Raw genomic sequence first — 17,306 nt, forward strand, 5'->3', positions numbered from 1 at the left:
GTGATAACTTAATACGAACTTAATTCGATATTTCCAAATAGGCCAATCACTTTTTCCGCATGATATCTTTGCAGTTTCCATTTTTGCGAAATAATTTGCCTACTTACGTAAGGCTTAAGGACTGTCGTGTTTGGCTTAACTTTTATATCTCTACTTTATTTCTAAAATTTTCTGCACACTTAAGAGCATGCCTGGGCCCATAACTGGAAAAATGATTCTAGAACGCCTTGTTAGAAATGAATACAGTTATATCGTTTTATATTTACCTTTTTGGAATGGCAACAGAAATTGTATTGTTTACTTAGAATATTCTATCTGTCAGTTGAGTTTAAAAATGGTAATAAAGATGTGAGTCTGTTCTAACAACGCTTTCGTATTCTTTTTGTAAAAATAAACACCGTAGTATTTTATACCCGGTGAAGTGGATTTTACTTTCTGAGGCCATTTCGCCACATTTTGGCGCCCGGAATAGGGACTTTTAAATAAAAGTCGTAAATTGAACTACGGTGTTAAGTTTCATTTCTGATTCAAAACTGTGCATTAAGAATATGGATACGACAAAACGAAGAGTTCTTCGGTGGTTGTTCACAGCTGAAGCAAATAATTTAGAAGAACTTATCTCCAGTAGAGGGGATAAAACAGAACTGAAAGCAAGATTTGAAGCATTAAAAATAAAATATGAAAGAATTAATACTCTAAATTCCACTCATTTAGAAGAACTTCTGAAAGATAAAAATGTGACAGAAGATAAAGTGGAAGAGGAAATGGCGAAATGTGGTGAGTACGAATTACGATTTCTTAAAATTAAAGAAACAATTTTTACTGAAACAGTACTCTCAGATGTTGAAGCTAGTATATGTCAGACTGGATTCAAAACTCAGATAAAATTACCTAAGACAGAATTAACAAAATTTGATGGAGATTTAATAAACTGGATTGGTTACTGGGGGCAGTTTACTAAAATTCATAATGATCATTCTGTATCAAATGAAGATAAATTTGAATATTTGAGACTTAGTATGAAACTTGGGTCATCAGCACAAAAATTAATCGAAGGTTTCCGACCATCAAAAGAAAATTATGAAAAAGCTATTGAGCTTTTAATATCCAGACATGGAAAAGAATTTTTAATAGAATTCTATGTTCGTGAATTATTGTCTCTAATTCTACTGAAAGGGAAAAATATTCCGATTTCGCAACTCTATGACAAACTAGAAACACAGTTACGTGCTTTAGAATCTTTAGGCGTAACTAAAGAAAAATATGCAGTGATCCTTTTTCCGTTAGTTGAGTCAGCTATTCCAGAAAATATTTTTAAGATCTGGGAAAGACACCGGGTAACTAAAAAGGCTTCGACTAAAAATCCTGATGATTGTTTATGCGAGTTATTGGAATTTTTAAAAACAAAAGTAGGAGGTGAGGAAAGATTAAAACTTAGAAATGGTTCTTTTAATGATGAAAGAAAATTTCCTTTTAATGGCTAAACAAAAGGTAATTCGGGAATTAACAGCAGAAATAAATATATTCCTACAGCGGCTGCCTTAGTTTCAACAGAGAATTCTCGAATTAAGGAAAGAGTTTGCATTGTGATAGAAAAAGTCATAATTCTCAAGACTGTGCTACAGCTGCTGATTCTTCAATTGATGAACGTAATAAAATACTGAAGAATAAAGGTGTTTGTTTTAAATGTTTAAGAACGGGTCATATAAGTTCAAAATGTCGAGTTTTTGTAAGATGTGCGTTATGTAAAGGTCAGCATTGTTCTATAATGTGTTCTAAAATTAGAAATATTGAAAATGATAAAACGTCTCAGAATGAAAATGAATCAGAAGTAGTTAAAACTTTATCTATTTCATCTAATTATTCTGTTTCATATTTAAAAACTCTGATTGCACATAATGTTATTGATAATAAAACATATCCAGTGAGAGTATTATCTGATTCAGGCTCTCAGAAAAGTTACATTAAGAATTCAATTGCAAAAGAATGTCATTTGATACCACAGGGCAAGGTAACTTTATCGCAAGTATTGTTCGGTGTTAAGAGGATCCCGTTCTCGACATATGATATGTACAAAACTAACTTATCAAACCTTGATTTTAAAATTGTTTTTTAATTTGAAGTTATTGGATCTGGTGAAATTTGTACTAACGTACCAAAATTTAAAAATGAGAAGGTTTATCAAATCCTTAAAAGTAAAGGAATTGAGATAAGTGATTATTTAAAAGGTAATCATTGTTCGGAAGATATCGAGGTATCACTAGGTGCAGATGCTTGGGCGAAAATTGTAACACCTGAGTTCATATCTGTTGAAAAGAATTTAGTGGCTGTCAGAACTACTTTAGGTTGGACACTCTTAGTTACGACCCAACGTCTATTTTTTCCTGTTTACTTATTTCAATGAAATGCTCTATTGAAACATCGAAATTTTGGAAGTTAGAAACACTATGCATTTGAGATCCTGTTGAAAGAATTACACAGGAGGAAAAAGATAAAGAACTCATGAAATTTTTTGAGAATACTACCAAACGAAATGAAGCTACAGGTCGTTATGTAGTACGTCTTCCATGGATTGATGGTTGCCCTTCCTTACAATCTAATCTTAAGGTTGCTGAAAAGAGACTCCAGAATACATCGAATAAATTGAAGAAACTAAACAAATTTCAAGAATATGACGATGTAATTAAAGACTGGTGGAAAATGGGAATAATTGAAATTGTACCGGGAACAAATGTAAATGAAAGGACCCATTACTTACCACACAGAGCTGTTTTTAAAGAATGTAGTACTAGGAAAATTAGGCCAGTATTTGATGCATCAAACAAAGATGAAAATGGATCTTCTCTGAACGATTGTATGGAAGTTGGTCCAAATTTAATAGATTTAATTCCAATAGTTTTAACTAATTTTAGAATTTATGCAATCGCTTTATCTTCTGATATAGAAAAGGCATTTCTATAAATTGAAATTGATCCAGCAGATAGATTTCCTACTCTTCTTGTGGTGGGAAAATGGAAATATTGTTAAATTTAGGCATTGCAGAGTAGTTTTTGGTGTTTGCTGTTCCTTATTTCTTCTTTCAGCATGTCTAAATAATTTGTTAAAAAATCCACTTGGATATTTAAGCAAGATCGCAGAAAAGGCACATTCTACATGGATAATTGTCTTAGTGTTGTTTTTAAAGAAGAAGAAACCGAATCACACATTAATGAAGCCACAGAACTGATGTCTACAGCTTGATTCAACCTTAGAGATTGGAAAAGTAGTTTAGATTTAAATGAAAGTCCAGAAAATGTGCTCGGTCTTCAGTGGTACCGCCCATCAGATGAATTGGGATGCCGAATAGTATCTTGGTCTGAAGCTCCCACAAGACGAATCCTCCTTTCATGCATTCAGAAAGTTTTTGATCCTATGGGAGTTTCTTCACCAGCTCTTCTTATTCCAAGATTATTTTGCAGAAGACTTGGAAATTAAAGTCTGACTGGGACGAGGAACTACCAGAAGACATTCAGAAAGAATTTAAATGGTCTACAGAAGTACATTTTTTTGAATGACTGCCGAATCCCAAGAAAAATTTTCATTAATTCAACAAGTTCTTTAGACATCTTCTGCCATGCAAGTAAACTGGCTTATGCTGCCTGTATATTTTTAAGAACGGAAGAACATGAAGAAGTTTACTTGAGTCTTGTCCTAGCAAAATCCCGACTTACCCCATTGAAAGAAATCACTTTACCGAGGTTGGAATTAATGGCCGCACTTCTGGGTGTAAGATTATAATAACTGGATATTAAAAGCTTGAATTGTATAAACACGAAGACTTATTTTTGGTCAGACTCTTCAGTGGTTTTAGCATGGCTAAAGAAGCGAAATAATTGGTCTGTTTTTGTAGAAAACCGACTTAAAGAGATTCAAGATTACAGCAAAGAAGGATGTTGGAAACATATACCAGGGATCTTAAACCCTGCTGATTTATTGTTAAGAGGATGCTATCCATTGCAACTCCTAAAATCCCAATCGTGGACAGGACCTGAATTTCTGAAGAAACCTCCAGAAACTTGGCCTTCAAATGATCCTGATTTTGATATGAAAGAAATCGATAAAGAACGACGTCAAACTGTCATTTCGGCGAAGAATTCAACAGTTGAAACTATTCTAGCTAAACTTGCCTCCAGATTTTCGAAATTTTTTATGATTGTACGAACTATTGCTTGGATTTTAAGATTCCGACCCACTTATATGAAAAATGAAAATCGTTTGGCTAACATATCCGTTGAAGAATTCGAGAAAGCCGAAATAACTTCATTTTTTCTTATAGAAAAGGATGCTTTTGAAGAAGAAAGAAAAAAGTCTGATCTGAAAAATCTTCAGATTTTTGTTGATGAAAGTGGAATTTTAAGAATGAAATCTCGAGTTTTAGATTCTTCAGATTTGCTGGAATATACATTCCCTATATTGCTACCTTCCAGAAGTGTAATTGTAGAAAGAATGATAGAGCAATTACACTTAGAACATAAACATGCTGGAACACAAACACTTCTAATGATTTTGAGAGAAAGAGTTTGGATTATCAGAGGTAGAAAAACTGTACGTTCTGTGGTAAAAGATGTGTCACATGCCAGAGATATGCTGTAAAAGCCTTAAAAGTACCTCTTCCTCTTTTACCTGAAGACAGGATAAAAATGCTCAAAACTTTTCAAGTGACAGGAATCGATCTCGCCGGCCCAGTTTTCTTGAAAGGGAATTTAAAGGCTTGGATAGTAATTTTCACTTGTGGAGTTTTTAGAGCTGTTTATCTTGAATTAATTACTTCTTTGAGCACAAACGTCTTTATAGATGCATTTAGACGTTTTATTTCACGAAGAGGTCGAGTTGAAGTCATATACTCGGACAATGGTTCGAATTTCGTAGGTTTAAATAAAGCTATGAATCAATTGGATTGGGCTGATATCGAAAGGAAGTGTGCATTAATCAAAATAAAATGAAAATTCAATCCTCCCACAGCGTCATGATGAGGAGGATTTTGGGAGACGTTAATAAGAATTTTAAAGGATCTCCTCGGAAAAAATTTTAGACACGCTTGTTTAGGGTATGAAGAATTTCTAACCCTCCTTTGCGAATGTGAAAGCCTAATGAACAACAGACCTTTGACCTTCTGTTGGAGGAAGGCGATGATTTGTGACCGTTAAAACCTTCTATGTTCCTACAAAACTGAATTGGCAGTAATGTGTGTGATTTAGATGAAATTAATTTTATGAGTATTATGGAAAGATGGAAATACTTACAACGAATTAGCGAAGGACTTAGAAAAATCGATTTAAGAAGGAATATCTAGGCTTTCTCCGGAATATTGCAAAGGGTAAAAGAGGAATAATTAAAGTGAATGACATTGTTCTCATCGGAAATGATAAAAAGAAACGATTAGACTGGATGTTGAGTCGAGTACTTGAATTGTTCCCAGGGAAAGATAATATCACGCATCTTGTGAAGCTAAAAACATCCTTTGGAGTTGTACTTAGGCCATCTAGTTGGCCTTGGTTCAACGCCTCTTCCCTTTCGAACTAAACAATAGTTCAGAATAATGTAGGAGGCAAGCAAATTTATAAAATAAAACAAAACGATCAAAAGGTTCAATATACACCTATCAAAAAACAGGAAATAAGTCATCTAAGATGTTTTAGAAAAACTCGTCTTGTCAGAGAAGTACATCCTCCACAAAAACTGGACTTATGAATTTATTGAGAATTTGGAATTATATGAACTTTATTGATTTTTTTAAATTCTTTTAAATTTTAGTTTGGAACTTTAAATTATATTGATGTTGCAAAATCCCCATTTTGCAAGGTGGGGAGAATGTTGGAAATGAATACAGTTATATCGTTTTATATTTACCTTTTTGGAATGGCAACAGAAATTGTATTGTTTACTTAGAATATTCTATCTGTCAGTTGAGTTTAAAAATGGTAATAAAGATGCGAGTCTGTTCTAACTACGTTTTCGTATTCTTTTTGTAAAAATAAACACCGTAGTATTTTAAACCGGGTGAAGTGGATTTTATTTTCTGAGGCCATTTCGTCACTCAGCCCAAAAACTGATAATAGAGTAAAAGTTGTAACTTTGTAATTGGAAATAAAAGCAAAAGTTTAACTACATTTTTAGAACAACAGCATCGTTAAGCGCGATCTCCTGATGATAACAACACTCACAATTGCCAGAACTTATTAACTAAATTATGCATTATTATTTGCTTTTGTTTTAAACATACTTTAACAATTTTCTCTTATGTCAGTAAAATTCGCAGTTCCATACTTAAGGATTCCATTCTGGATATGAACGTCTGGGAGTATTGTGTAGGATTCTTTGCCAATATGCTATAATTTACATTGGTGAAACTAAAAGAGCCTTAAAATTTCGCGCTAAGGAACATGAGGCATATGTTAAGAAAAAAATGAAACACATAAAGCCCTTGATGCCCAACACTGTTGGTCAGAAAATAACATTTTCCATGTTTTAGCAGCCAAAATTATTCAAAAAACATTCTCTTTTGGCAAATTAGACTTTCTAGAAGCGTTTCTCATTTATAAAAATCTTTCAAATCTAGTTAATGATCCCATTTCCAATTTTTAGATGGCACCAGTAGCTTACCTTCCTTCCTTTCATTCATATTGCCTGAGCTCTGGTTTCCTTTTGTGATTTGCACTTCTGCAGCTGAAGAAGCAGGTTTTATATTTAAACCTTCGAAATAGTCCTACAAATTTATGAACATTACGATGATTCTTGCCGCTTTAACTTCTCTAATGTACGACATAAACTTGCCAGGTAAGTAGAGACTTGTTTATAGCATGGCATATACCATCAGTAGGAAGAAATCAGTTAGTTGATTCAAACTCGAAAGACTTTTCTCATCTTCAAAGGACATAAAATTTTTATATTTATTAACTTTAAAACTTACAGAGTTAGTAAAATTTGATAAAAATATTATATTTTTGGTGTCATGTGTTAACTTCCTTTTGTAGTTAAATTAATCACTCGTAAAATGGTTGCAAAAGACAAACATTTATTTAAAGATAAATCTTAATAACTTACACGTAACGTATTCTACATAACATAACAAACGTACTTACTGCATCGTACCATTAAACATTTCAAGCGTACATCATCTCAATATCTTTTTTAGAATTATAAATAGAACGACATCCAGAAATTAGCTGTTGCCATTTTCTCAATAGATATTTTGTCTAATAACAATTAAATAACTTACGATCGTGCTTACATATGGAATTAAGACTTCTTAAATGGTAACTTCATAATTCGGGACAAATTTTACATCTTTGTGTACATTTTGAGTTTTATTATGGAACTTAAAAAGATATTAAACAGGTATATTAAAAAGCGATTATAGTATAAATAACAAATACATGCACGCATAATAAGAAAGAAAAAAAATCATAACCTATTATATTAATTATGTTTATTATAATATAATTTATTTCTTACATTAGTAATATACACTGGTTATCATAAATTAAGGAAAAATCACAAAAATCACGATTACTGAAAAAGTTACGTGTAGAATTTTATAAAACTTACCCACAATATACAACACATAGCATGGTATCAAATAACATAAAAATAAATTACCAGACAATTATGGTAGTATAGAAATTAGCACATGTATAAAATGAACAAATCAAAGGTGGCAGTTTGCTATGGGAAAAGTACCTTCAATAGGGAATATGGTCGCCTCTAGAAGCAATACAGCACATACAGTGACGGGTGATGCTTTCAATTATGCGGTCTATCAGTTCCATAGGAAGCGAGAGCCATTGCTCTTGCAAAGCTGTTGCAAGCGCGGCAAGGGTCTGAGGGGGCAGACTGAGAGCAGCTAGACGTCTCTCTAAATCATCCCAAACGTGCTCGATAGGATTCAAGTCCGGGGATCGAGCTGGCCACTCCATGCGCATAACTGTTTCCTGTTGAAGATAATCATCTACGATGCGAACCCTGATGCGAGGTCTTGAGTTATCGTCTTGTAACAGGAAAGCATCACCTATTGCCCCGGCACATGGGCGCACATAAGCATCAAGGATGTCATCTCTATAAACCGGAGCGTTCAGGGTTTCCGTTGGAAGGACATGGAGGTCTGTGCGTCCACCCAAAGAGATGCCACCCGAAACACAGACACTGCCTCTTCCGTATGCATCTCTTTAACGGATGTTTGACAGATGATAACGGGTTCCAGGTTGTCTCCATATCAAATAACGCCTACTATCGCTTTCTAGACTAAACCTGGACTCATCCGTAAAGAGAACAGCCCTCCACTGATCAAGCGTCCAGTGGACATGTTGTCGTGCCTACTGCAAACGGTTTCTCCTATGGCGTGACGTGAGCGGCACGCAAATGGCTGGTCGTCTCGCATACAGACCACCTTCATGAAGCCTTCTACGCACAGTTGACATTGACACCAACCCTCCGGTGGCTGCAGCAAGGGAGTATCTAAGAAGAGTCAAAATAGCGGTTCTATTCCTGCGTGCACATAATGTCAAATATCCGTCATCAGTGTTCGTCGTAGCAGTTAGCCGTCCTTGGCTGAACCTCCTAGAGGCCGAATCTGTGGTTTGAAATCGCCTCTAAAGTATATGAACCACAGAAGGACTCACATTGAGCCATCTGGCCACTTGTGTTTGACTTTATCCTGCCTCTAGTCTCCCAATGGCTTTCCATCGTAGTTCTGCAGGCAAATGATGCCTGGAAGCTATCTCAGATTTCTGATGTCACTATCACAGTGAAATATGTGGGCTTGCTCTCAAGCATGGACTTCTTTCCTCCTCGCAGATGGCGTATTTCGAGTGCAGCGCTACTAATTTACATATTGCAGTTTTACTCAGCTACTCTTACTTGGCAACATATTCAAATTTTACACGGTTTGGCTTATTTTTGAGGAAGTTATCGCTATTTTTGTGATTTTTCCTTAATTTATGATAACCAGTGTATAATAATATTATTATTATAATGAAATATTTGTACTTTATAAATATCTGATCAGATATTTAAATATAGGCTTACAAGGTGCCTGGCTTTAAAGGGCAGATTGGATTTATTACTTCAATGACCAAAAATTTCTGCAGTTCATGTAACCGCCTACGTATTACTGCCGATGGTAATCTTAAGGTAAGTTATAATAATTTAGATACATAAATATTATTAATTACTGAAGTCTTTTCTCTTACTGAAAATTAAAATGAGATATTTGTAATGTTTTATAAGTAATGCATGGTTATAGGTTTGCTTGTTTGGAGAAGATGAAATATCATTAAGAGATGCACTACGACAAAAATCTTCGAGTGAAACTGTAGAAAACATCATTTCAATAGCAGTACAGGGAAAAAAGCAGCAACACGCAGGTATAATTTTTTTAAAGTTTTTCTCCAGAGCTAAAATATGTGCTTAAATAGTTGCAAAGTTTAAATATGCACCATTTTAAAATTGTGATTTTTTAATTAAGATCATGAAATGTAAGTGCAAAAATTCAATCATATTATAATATTTATTTTAGAATATGTAACATATTTTATTTTATACAAATAAAATATTTCTTTAATTTTAATATAATAAACAGCAAAACAAGCTATATGTTTAACTTTAGAATCTTCATGAATAAAAATAAATTTTATTGGAAAAAATGTAAAAAATTGAGATTATAAAAAGTAGAAAAACAAAAATTGATTAATTTTTTTTAGTATAATCTTTTTTCGAATAAAGCACCATAAAGGACAAAATAACATTTTTCTCATTTGCATCATATTAAATGCCTGTTTAGCAGCAAGAGAAGCCAGCCCACTCACCAAATTTTAATATCCAATATGGGCAGTGGTTTTAGTTGGTCCCTTTATCTGCAATTCTTCTGTACTTGCATCTGTAAAACAATTTCTTTTTGGTAATATAATTTTTAAGTAACTGCAGTACCATAGATGAAAATATATGGAGCTTTATATATCTTTCACAGTTTAAAATAATCTTCAGCTGATTTTCTTTTTTTTTTTTTTTTTTTCTTTTCTTTTTTTTTCTTTTTTTTTTTTTTAGAATAGGTTATGCCTTAATGCTTTTCTCTTAAAAAATGGTCAGTTAAATAACACATAATCCAGGTGTCCAGTGATACACAGGTGACAGTGTTTGCCTTACCCTGATTTAAGATTATTGCTGCATACAATTTAGTGATATTATTAAAGGAACTCCATATCTTTGGATATTTGTGGGCAATGTGCACTGTATCCTTTCATGAGCAACTGGGCTACTAGAATATGCGTTTCTGCTGGGTTCATAAGCAACTCACAGAAGGCGAAAAAATTGTAAGGATCGTATTTTCTCTTATGCACTTAATGTGGTTTAATGAAGAAAGTATTATTTCCGCACTGTATTCTTATATTGGATGAAACCTGCATCCATCATGTGACACTAGAATCGAAGCAAGATCTAAGTCATCGAAAAGCCCATTGAAGAAGTTCAAAAGAACCCAATCTGTATGGCCAAAAATGATTGCTGAGGAATTTTCAATGACCGAGAATCACTTAAAAAGGTTAAAATGTGAATTGTTAATATAGGAATAATGTTCTATAGAAAATTAAAAATTGTCAGCTCGGCAAGAGGTGCTATAAGAGTAAAATTTCCACAGTACTATATCAAATTAAACCTTCTGAATTATATTTTGTTCCAGAAATTTTCTGTAGTTAGGTTCCACAATACTGCTTTCTTTTCAGTTGATACATACATAATTCAGATACATAATTCAGTATCTAATACAACTTTTAACCTATTGACTTAAAAAACTGTATACATAAGGAATCTGCAATTCAAATTAGTTCTGGAAGAATGTACTTTTAAGAAAACTTGCCTGTCATGATTTGCATTCATCAATGTAATGCCTAAATTATACATTATAAAACTGTAGCAAATTATATAATACAGAATTTTAAGCCCTAAGGAATAATAAACAAAGTTAAAAATCAGTTGCATAAAACTGAACAATTCTCTGTCCAGCAATTTTTAAAATTAAAATTGGATTTACATAGTTAATGATTGAAGAATTATTACATATGAGCAGAATCAATATTTAATCTCAGATTTTCACACCACAATGAAAACATCAGGACTAGGGAGGGAAAAAAAAAAAAAAAAAAAAAAAAAAAACCCTCTTAACTGTAATTTAGATCTTTTCTCCAAACTTTTATGTAAATGTATAGCATAAGCTGGATATAGCTACACTATTAAGTGTATGCAGAAGAGCATATACTTAACAGTGCAGAATACTAACTTGTACATATGTTACAGTTGAGAACTCTCAAGACTATTTGCATATTTTTAAAAATTTATATATCTATTAAAATATTTTACTAGTATAATGTTTAGTATGGGAAAGTATCATTTTTATGGAATTGAAAAAAACTGAATAAATTTTCCAAATCATAAAATGTTTTTTTACAGGTATGTTCAATCTCTCAAAATCAAAAAATAGGCCCATGATTCTCATTGGTGGTTAAGTATGTAAATTCTTTTTTATTGTTTATAAATGTTATTTCTAGTAAATTAGAAAGGCAACTCAGAAAGTAAAGTAACAAGATATTATTCAAATTTCCTGCCTGAGGGAAAGCAAATAAATATAGCGTTCAAAAACCTTCAGTAGATGGCACAGGTGTTGTACCAGCATCGCAAAAATCATTTTCAAGATAATTGTATTAATAGAAACATCGTCGAATTTTCAAGTGTGATAAGGTTTCTGCAGCTACAGCAAATCTCAGCAGCAAAGAACATTATCAACTTTTTAAATGTATAGTGTTAATGTCACATTAAAAAGTTTGATTTTCATACACAGAGTTAATACTAGAAAGACTGAAACTTAGTACACTGCTCGACATTGAAAATGCAACACCAAGAAAGAGTGCTCAGAATGTGATGAAATTTGGAAAAAAGAGACAGCAAGCAGCAGTAAGTGATCTTTATTTCAAAATGATAGTCAGAATACAGAGCGAGAACGGCGTCGGCTTAGGAGGATGTAGGACCACCGTGGACAGCGATGTACGAAGAAACACGTCTAGGCATAGAGTCAATTAGAATGCGTGGTGTCCTGAGGGATGGCTCTCCATTCCTTGTCAACCATTTGCCACAGTTCGTCTTCTGAACGAGGCAGGGGCAGAGTCTGCAAACGGCATCCAATCACGTGTTCGATTGGTGGCAGGTCAGGAGAGTACGGTGGCCAAGGAAGCATCTGTATACCTTGCAGAGCATGTTGGGAGATGCGATCACTGTGTGGTCGGGCGTTATCCTGCTGAAAAATTGCATTAGGCAACCCTGAAGGTAGGGTATTGCCACCGGCCGCAGTACATTATCCAAGTATTGTTGAGTCGTCATAGTGCCTTGAATACGAACTAGAGGTGACCTGGAATCGTAGGCAATAGCGCCTCAAACCATTATGATACGTTGTCGCGTGGTGGGGCGTTCCACAGTTACTGCCGGATTAGATCTGCCTGTAAGTCGATGCCACACACGTATGCGGCGACTGTCACTGGATAAACAGAAGCGTAACTCATCTGATAATACGACGTTTCGCCATTCTGTCATCCACGCATCGTTCCAGTCCCGCACCATTCTAAACGTTGGTGTCTATGCTGTGGGGTCAATGGCAGTCTTCTTAACGGACGCCGTGAGTGTCCTAGATATCTAGTTGGCCTTGGTGCAGGCCACGTTCAACCAATCGACGGGAAGTGGTTCCGGTCGACACGGAAACATTCCGAAGTGGCTAATCGCACCGACGGTGCGAATAGCTACATACGTTCGCGCATGCGCACAATCAGCCCAGGTACCAGCATTTTACGCCGATTTCCGTAAGGCAGGGGGTAGCGGGAACAAAGGTTGTTAACCCTAACTCAGCAATAGAAAGAATTAAGAGTTCACCAGCAAGAGAATAAATTGCAAGTAATAATTATCAGTTACAAAGACGAGGGCAATCTATATACATGGTAATGTTTAGGAACTGATTAGATAAAATAGGGATTTAATGATGGTTCTAATTGCAAGCGAGGACGCGTAATTAGTTAAAAAATCTTTAATGTTTTGACAAAAAGAATACAGAAATTACTTAAATTATTCTATTTAATCGAGGAACTTTTATGCAAACTTAGACGTTAGTCTTATAGCATAGGACTGTCAGAATTTATTATTCAATAAGAAAATTCATCACTTTTTCAGTATCCACACATGTTTACAGGTTCAAATGCCATATTTCAAAATCAAAGTTATTAATGAAATAAAACCTTATAAAATCTGATAAATCATTTGTGTGTGCAAATTTTTAAATCTAAATCTCTTACATTAAATTATTTGTGTCTTTTAAATTACATCCCATTATTTATTTCAATTTAATTTATTAATGTGTTTGTACTAATATTTCAAGTTCTTTGAAATACTTTTTCTGGTCTAAAAACGCCAAGTATTTCCATAAAAAAGAATAAAAATAAAAATAAAGAGGCATACAGAATTGTTAATAACCAGTATTATATGATTAATTATTCATTTAATAGCTTTTAACTCATTTCATGCCTAAATTTTCTACACAGAAATCCTTTGTCTAATTTTTATTATCTTTTCTGGGACGGAAATTTTCAAAGAGGAATGAATTAAAGTCTTGATTGCGCAAAACACATCTTTGAAGCTAAATGTATTCTAAGAAGTACAAAAAATGTAAACAAGATTTTGTCCCTCCCCCAAATCAGACATTAAAACTATTCAAACATTTCAGGAAAACGATAAACATTGCGAATATAAAAATCTGCCTTTTTTTTATATATACTTTAATAAAAGGAAATGTGTTCCTTCTTTTCATAAGATTAGATACCCATTTTCCTTTCTAAACTTTTTAAAGTCGCCAACGCTTAAAGAATTATAAACGACGCCAAGGTAGTAACCCGCCTTTAAAAAAAGATTCACTACAACACTTAGGTAGTTCGCGTGCATAGAATCCGTTTTTTTCGATTGGGTTCAAATGACGGATCTGACGCGCATGCGTGATTAATGTTGGTGCGAATAGCATCGGGTGAAACATCCAGGGTATCTCTTTCTTTAGCCCTGATCTTGCACATGCTGCTGAATCGCGGTACAAGTGACTTGTGGGACCACCACAGCTTGTCGGCGGATGCGTCGATCCACGCGTGCTGATGTCACTCTGGCTGCACCTGCACCCCTCCTTCTTCCCACATTTCCTTGTTCGAACCATGTTCGCCATAGCCGATGCACCGTGCTCGCATCCATATGGGTATCGGCTGCGATTTGACGTAAGGACCAACCCGCCCTTCTCAGTACGATCACCATACCCCTCGTAAAATCTTCTATCTGCTGGAAGTGCGTTCGTTGACAGCGGCCTTGCATTCTCTCCTATTACGTGTATCCTCCGGGACAAAAACCAACTTTCTTCGATAATTCGTCCGGCAGAAATAACGACACGAATATTGCCCATTCTGCAAGTTCCTTCCCTTATATCTTACTTCACGTGCGTCGGAGAGCTGCGCATTTCACATCATTCGCATAACTCAGTGACGTGCGTCTACTCTAAAATTTGCATAAATTTCTGACCACTTCTTCTTGGTGTTGCATTTTCAATGTCGAGCACTGTGTTATATTGCCCAAAAGCAGTCAAAATGATTGCATTGTGAAAGAATAACTAATGTATGAAGAAATTTGTTTAACATTAATTTTTAATATTTTTTATATTATTTAAAGTTATATAACAAGTTATTAGTAAATATTAACAATAAAAAAACTACTTCACTTGGAAAAAAAAATAATTTATGCTTTAATATTTGTACATTTTTTGCAAATGAAAGTGGAAAACTTTTTATGTGTACTTCTTTTGCAAACATTCTTCACATATATTATTTGTTTTGTTGTTGTGGCAAAGTCGTACTTGACAAATTTTGTGTTTGTTAGAATGATTTGCATTTGATGCTTGTGGGTCTTTATGTTCTGATGACTTTTTCTGTCTTGCAGCTCTGTATTCGGTGGAAAGCTGTTCTGCTAATTGAAACAATAACTCTTTTCATTGTATTTGTATTCCTGTCATTTCTTTGTAAAGGATCCAAGCATTTATAGCAGCCAAACCTAAAATATTGAAAAATATTTGGAAGGGCCATCTATGAGATCTAGCTTTTACTGTATATTTTCTGGCCATTTGATCCATCATATCAACTCTAAATTTTGTGCTGTTATAAAATTGAACAGCTTCCAGTAACATCTTTTTATTACTTTTATGAATTTTCACAAATTTATGCTTAGAACAGCTACTCTTTTATTTGGTTTGCTTTTATATAGGTACACAATTCTTTGATTTATATAGCAGAGTGGAAAAATGAGGCATATTATCCTTCGTTTGTTTGGCTGATTTGAGTCTCTTTTGTTTTTCGTCTAATAGTACCAACTAGAGTTGTTTTTTTGGCCAATAATTTTGTCGTGAGTGACATGGTAGTGGAAAAGTTATCTGTCGTGATATTTCTTTCACAGCTTGTATGTGGCTTGACAAGTTTCAGAACAATGTGTTCACCAAGATTCAATTAACAAGTACTACTTTAGCTTATTGAGAAACTGCAGCTTATCAAGTATACGCCCAAATCGACAATTTATCATGTGACGGTAATCGGAAAGAAATGAAAACTGTTATTTCAATACAGAGTCGAACTGGTCATATAACAAATTTACTCAATTCAATAATAAGAGTCATTTGATTATTTAAAACTTCCCAAGCAGTCAATATGACCACTTTTGGGCGATATAGGTATAACACACACACACACACATATATATATATATATATCTACCGGAAATGAAAGAAGAGGGGGGAGTAACTACAATTATTAATAAATGCATTTATAAGTTGTACAAAAAGTCACAATATTCTAAGAAATTGTATGATTATATACGAGGCGTATTCAGAAACTAAGTACCGTTTTGAAAAAAAAAATAGTAAAACAATTTTTTCGAATCCAATTTTATTTTTACATGAAAATACATGTCTTAAACTATTTTTCAACATAGTTTCCATCAATGATCAAACACTTGTTATAGCGGGTGACCAGTTTTTGTATACCATCGTCAAAAAAACTTCCCGCCAATTTTGATAACCACGACTCCACAGCATTTTTCGTGTCATCGTCAGATCCAAAGCGCTTGCCACCAAGCTCGCGCTCCATGTGCAGGAACAAGTGATAGTCGGACGGTGCCAAGTCCGTGCTGTACGGCGGGTGATCGAACTGCTCCCAATGAAACTGTCGAATTAACGATTGAGTGACACCAGCAGTATGAGGCCGAGAATTGTCATGGATCAACACAATTCCTTTACTGAGCATTCCTCTTCGTTTGTTTTGAATGTCATGCCTTAGTTTTGTTAAAGTCTCACAATATCGTGTCGCATTAATGGCTTCACCTCTGGGAAGAAATTCAGTCAGCAAAACGACTTTCCTATCCCAGAAGACAGTGCACATGATTTTTTGTGATGACATTGTCACTTTGAACTTTTGTTTTTTCGGAGAATGAGTGTGTCTCCACTCCATCGATTGTTGTTTCGATTCTGGTGTGAAATGACACACCCAAGTTTCATCACCTTTCACAATTTGGTTTAAAAAGTTTTCTCTCTCATCACTGTACCGCGTGAAAAATGTCAGGGCACTACCAAGTCGCTTTGTTTTGTGAAAATCAGTGAGCATTTTTTGAACTCATCGGGAACACAGTTTGCGATAATTCAAGCAGTCAGACACAATTTTGAACAAAACAGTACGTGAAATTTGTGGAAATGCCACTGAAAGAGTTGTCATTGTGAAGCATCTGTTCTATGAATTGCTTCAACTTTCCTTACCAAATCATCGGTGACAACAGAAGGCCGACCGCTCCGAGCCTCGGCGTGGACATTTGTTCGACCTGCATTAAACATTCTTACCCACTTTCTCACCATTCCATCACTTATCGCGTATTCGCCGTAAACTTCTGTCACTTGATGATAAAATTCGGCTGGTTTAACATTCCTCGTATTCAGAAATGTAATCATGGCACGAATCTCGCACTCAGCGGGAGAATTAATTGTCTTAAACATTTTGAATGTGCACAGCAAACTGAAAACACAACATAGAGCAACCAAAATGGTGACAATTGAAAGTCAGTGAACAAGAAAGACTAGTGCGCATGCGCAGGACGCCTACCACAGTGCTAGAATGAAACGGTACTTAAGTTTCCGAACGTACATAATTGTTTTTCTAATTGAAATTAAAAAGCAG

The 17,306-nt window shown here is 34.6% G+C and overlaps 1 protein-coding gene across 8 annotated transcripts in view; it reads left to right on the plus strand.

Annotated features, from left to right (window-relative positions):
* Positions 1 to 17,306, plus strand: part of Mocs1 (Molybdenum cofactor synthesis 1) — a 100,182-nt gene that overhangs the window by 73,512 nt on the left and 9,364 nt on the right. For 6 of the 8 annotated variants that reach the window (XM_085814868.1, XM_085814862.1, XM_085814867.1 and 3 more), the window contains 2 exons: positions 9,058 to 9,168; positions 9,281 to 9,401. In XM_085814868.1, the coding sequence (XP_085670994.1) occupies positions 9,058 to 9,168; positions 9,281 to 9,401 (232 nt within the window). Of the gene's footprint in view, positions 1 to 9,057; positions 9,169 to 9,280; positions 9,402 to 11,478; positions 11,535 to 17,306 lie in introns of all 8 variants that reach the window. The other 2 variants (XM_085814870.1, XM_085814869.1) reach the window with 1 other exon arrangement.

The sequence above is a fragment of the Stegodyphus dumicola genome, chromosome 4 (genome assembly GCF_044657685.1).
Source record: "Stegodyphus dumicola isolate Sdum_Otavi_A_Nest chromosome 4, ASM4465768v1".
Taxonomy (NCBI): Eukaryota; Metazoa; Arthropoda; class Arachnida; order Araneae; family Eresidae; genus Stegodyphus; species Stegodyphus dumicola.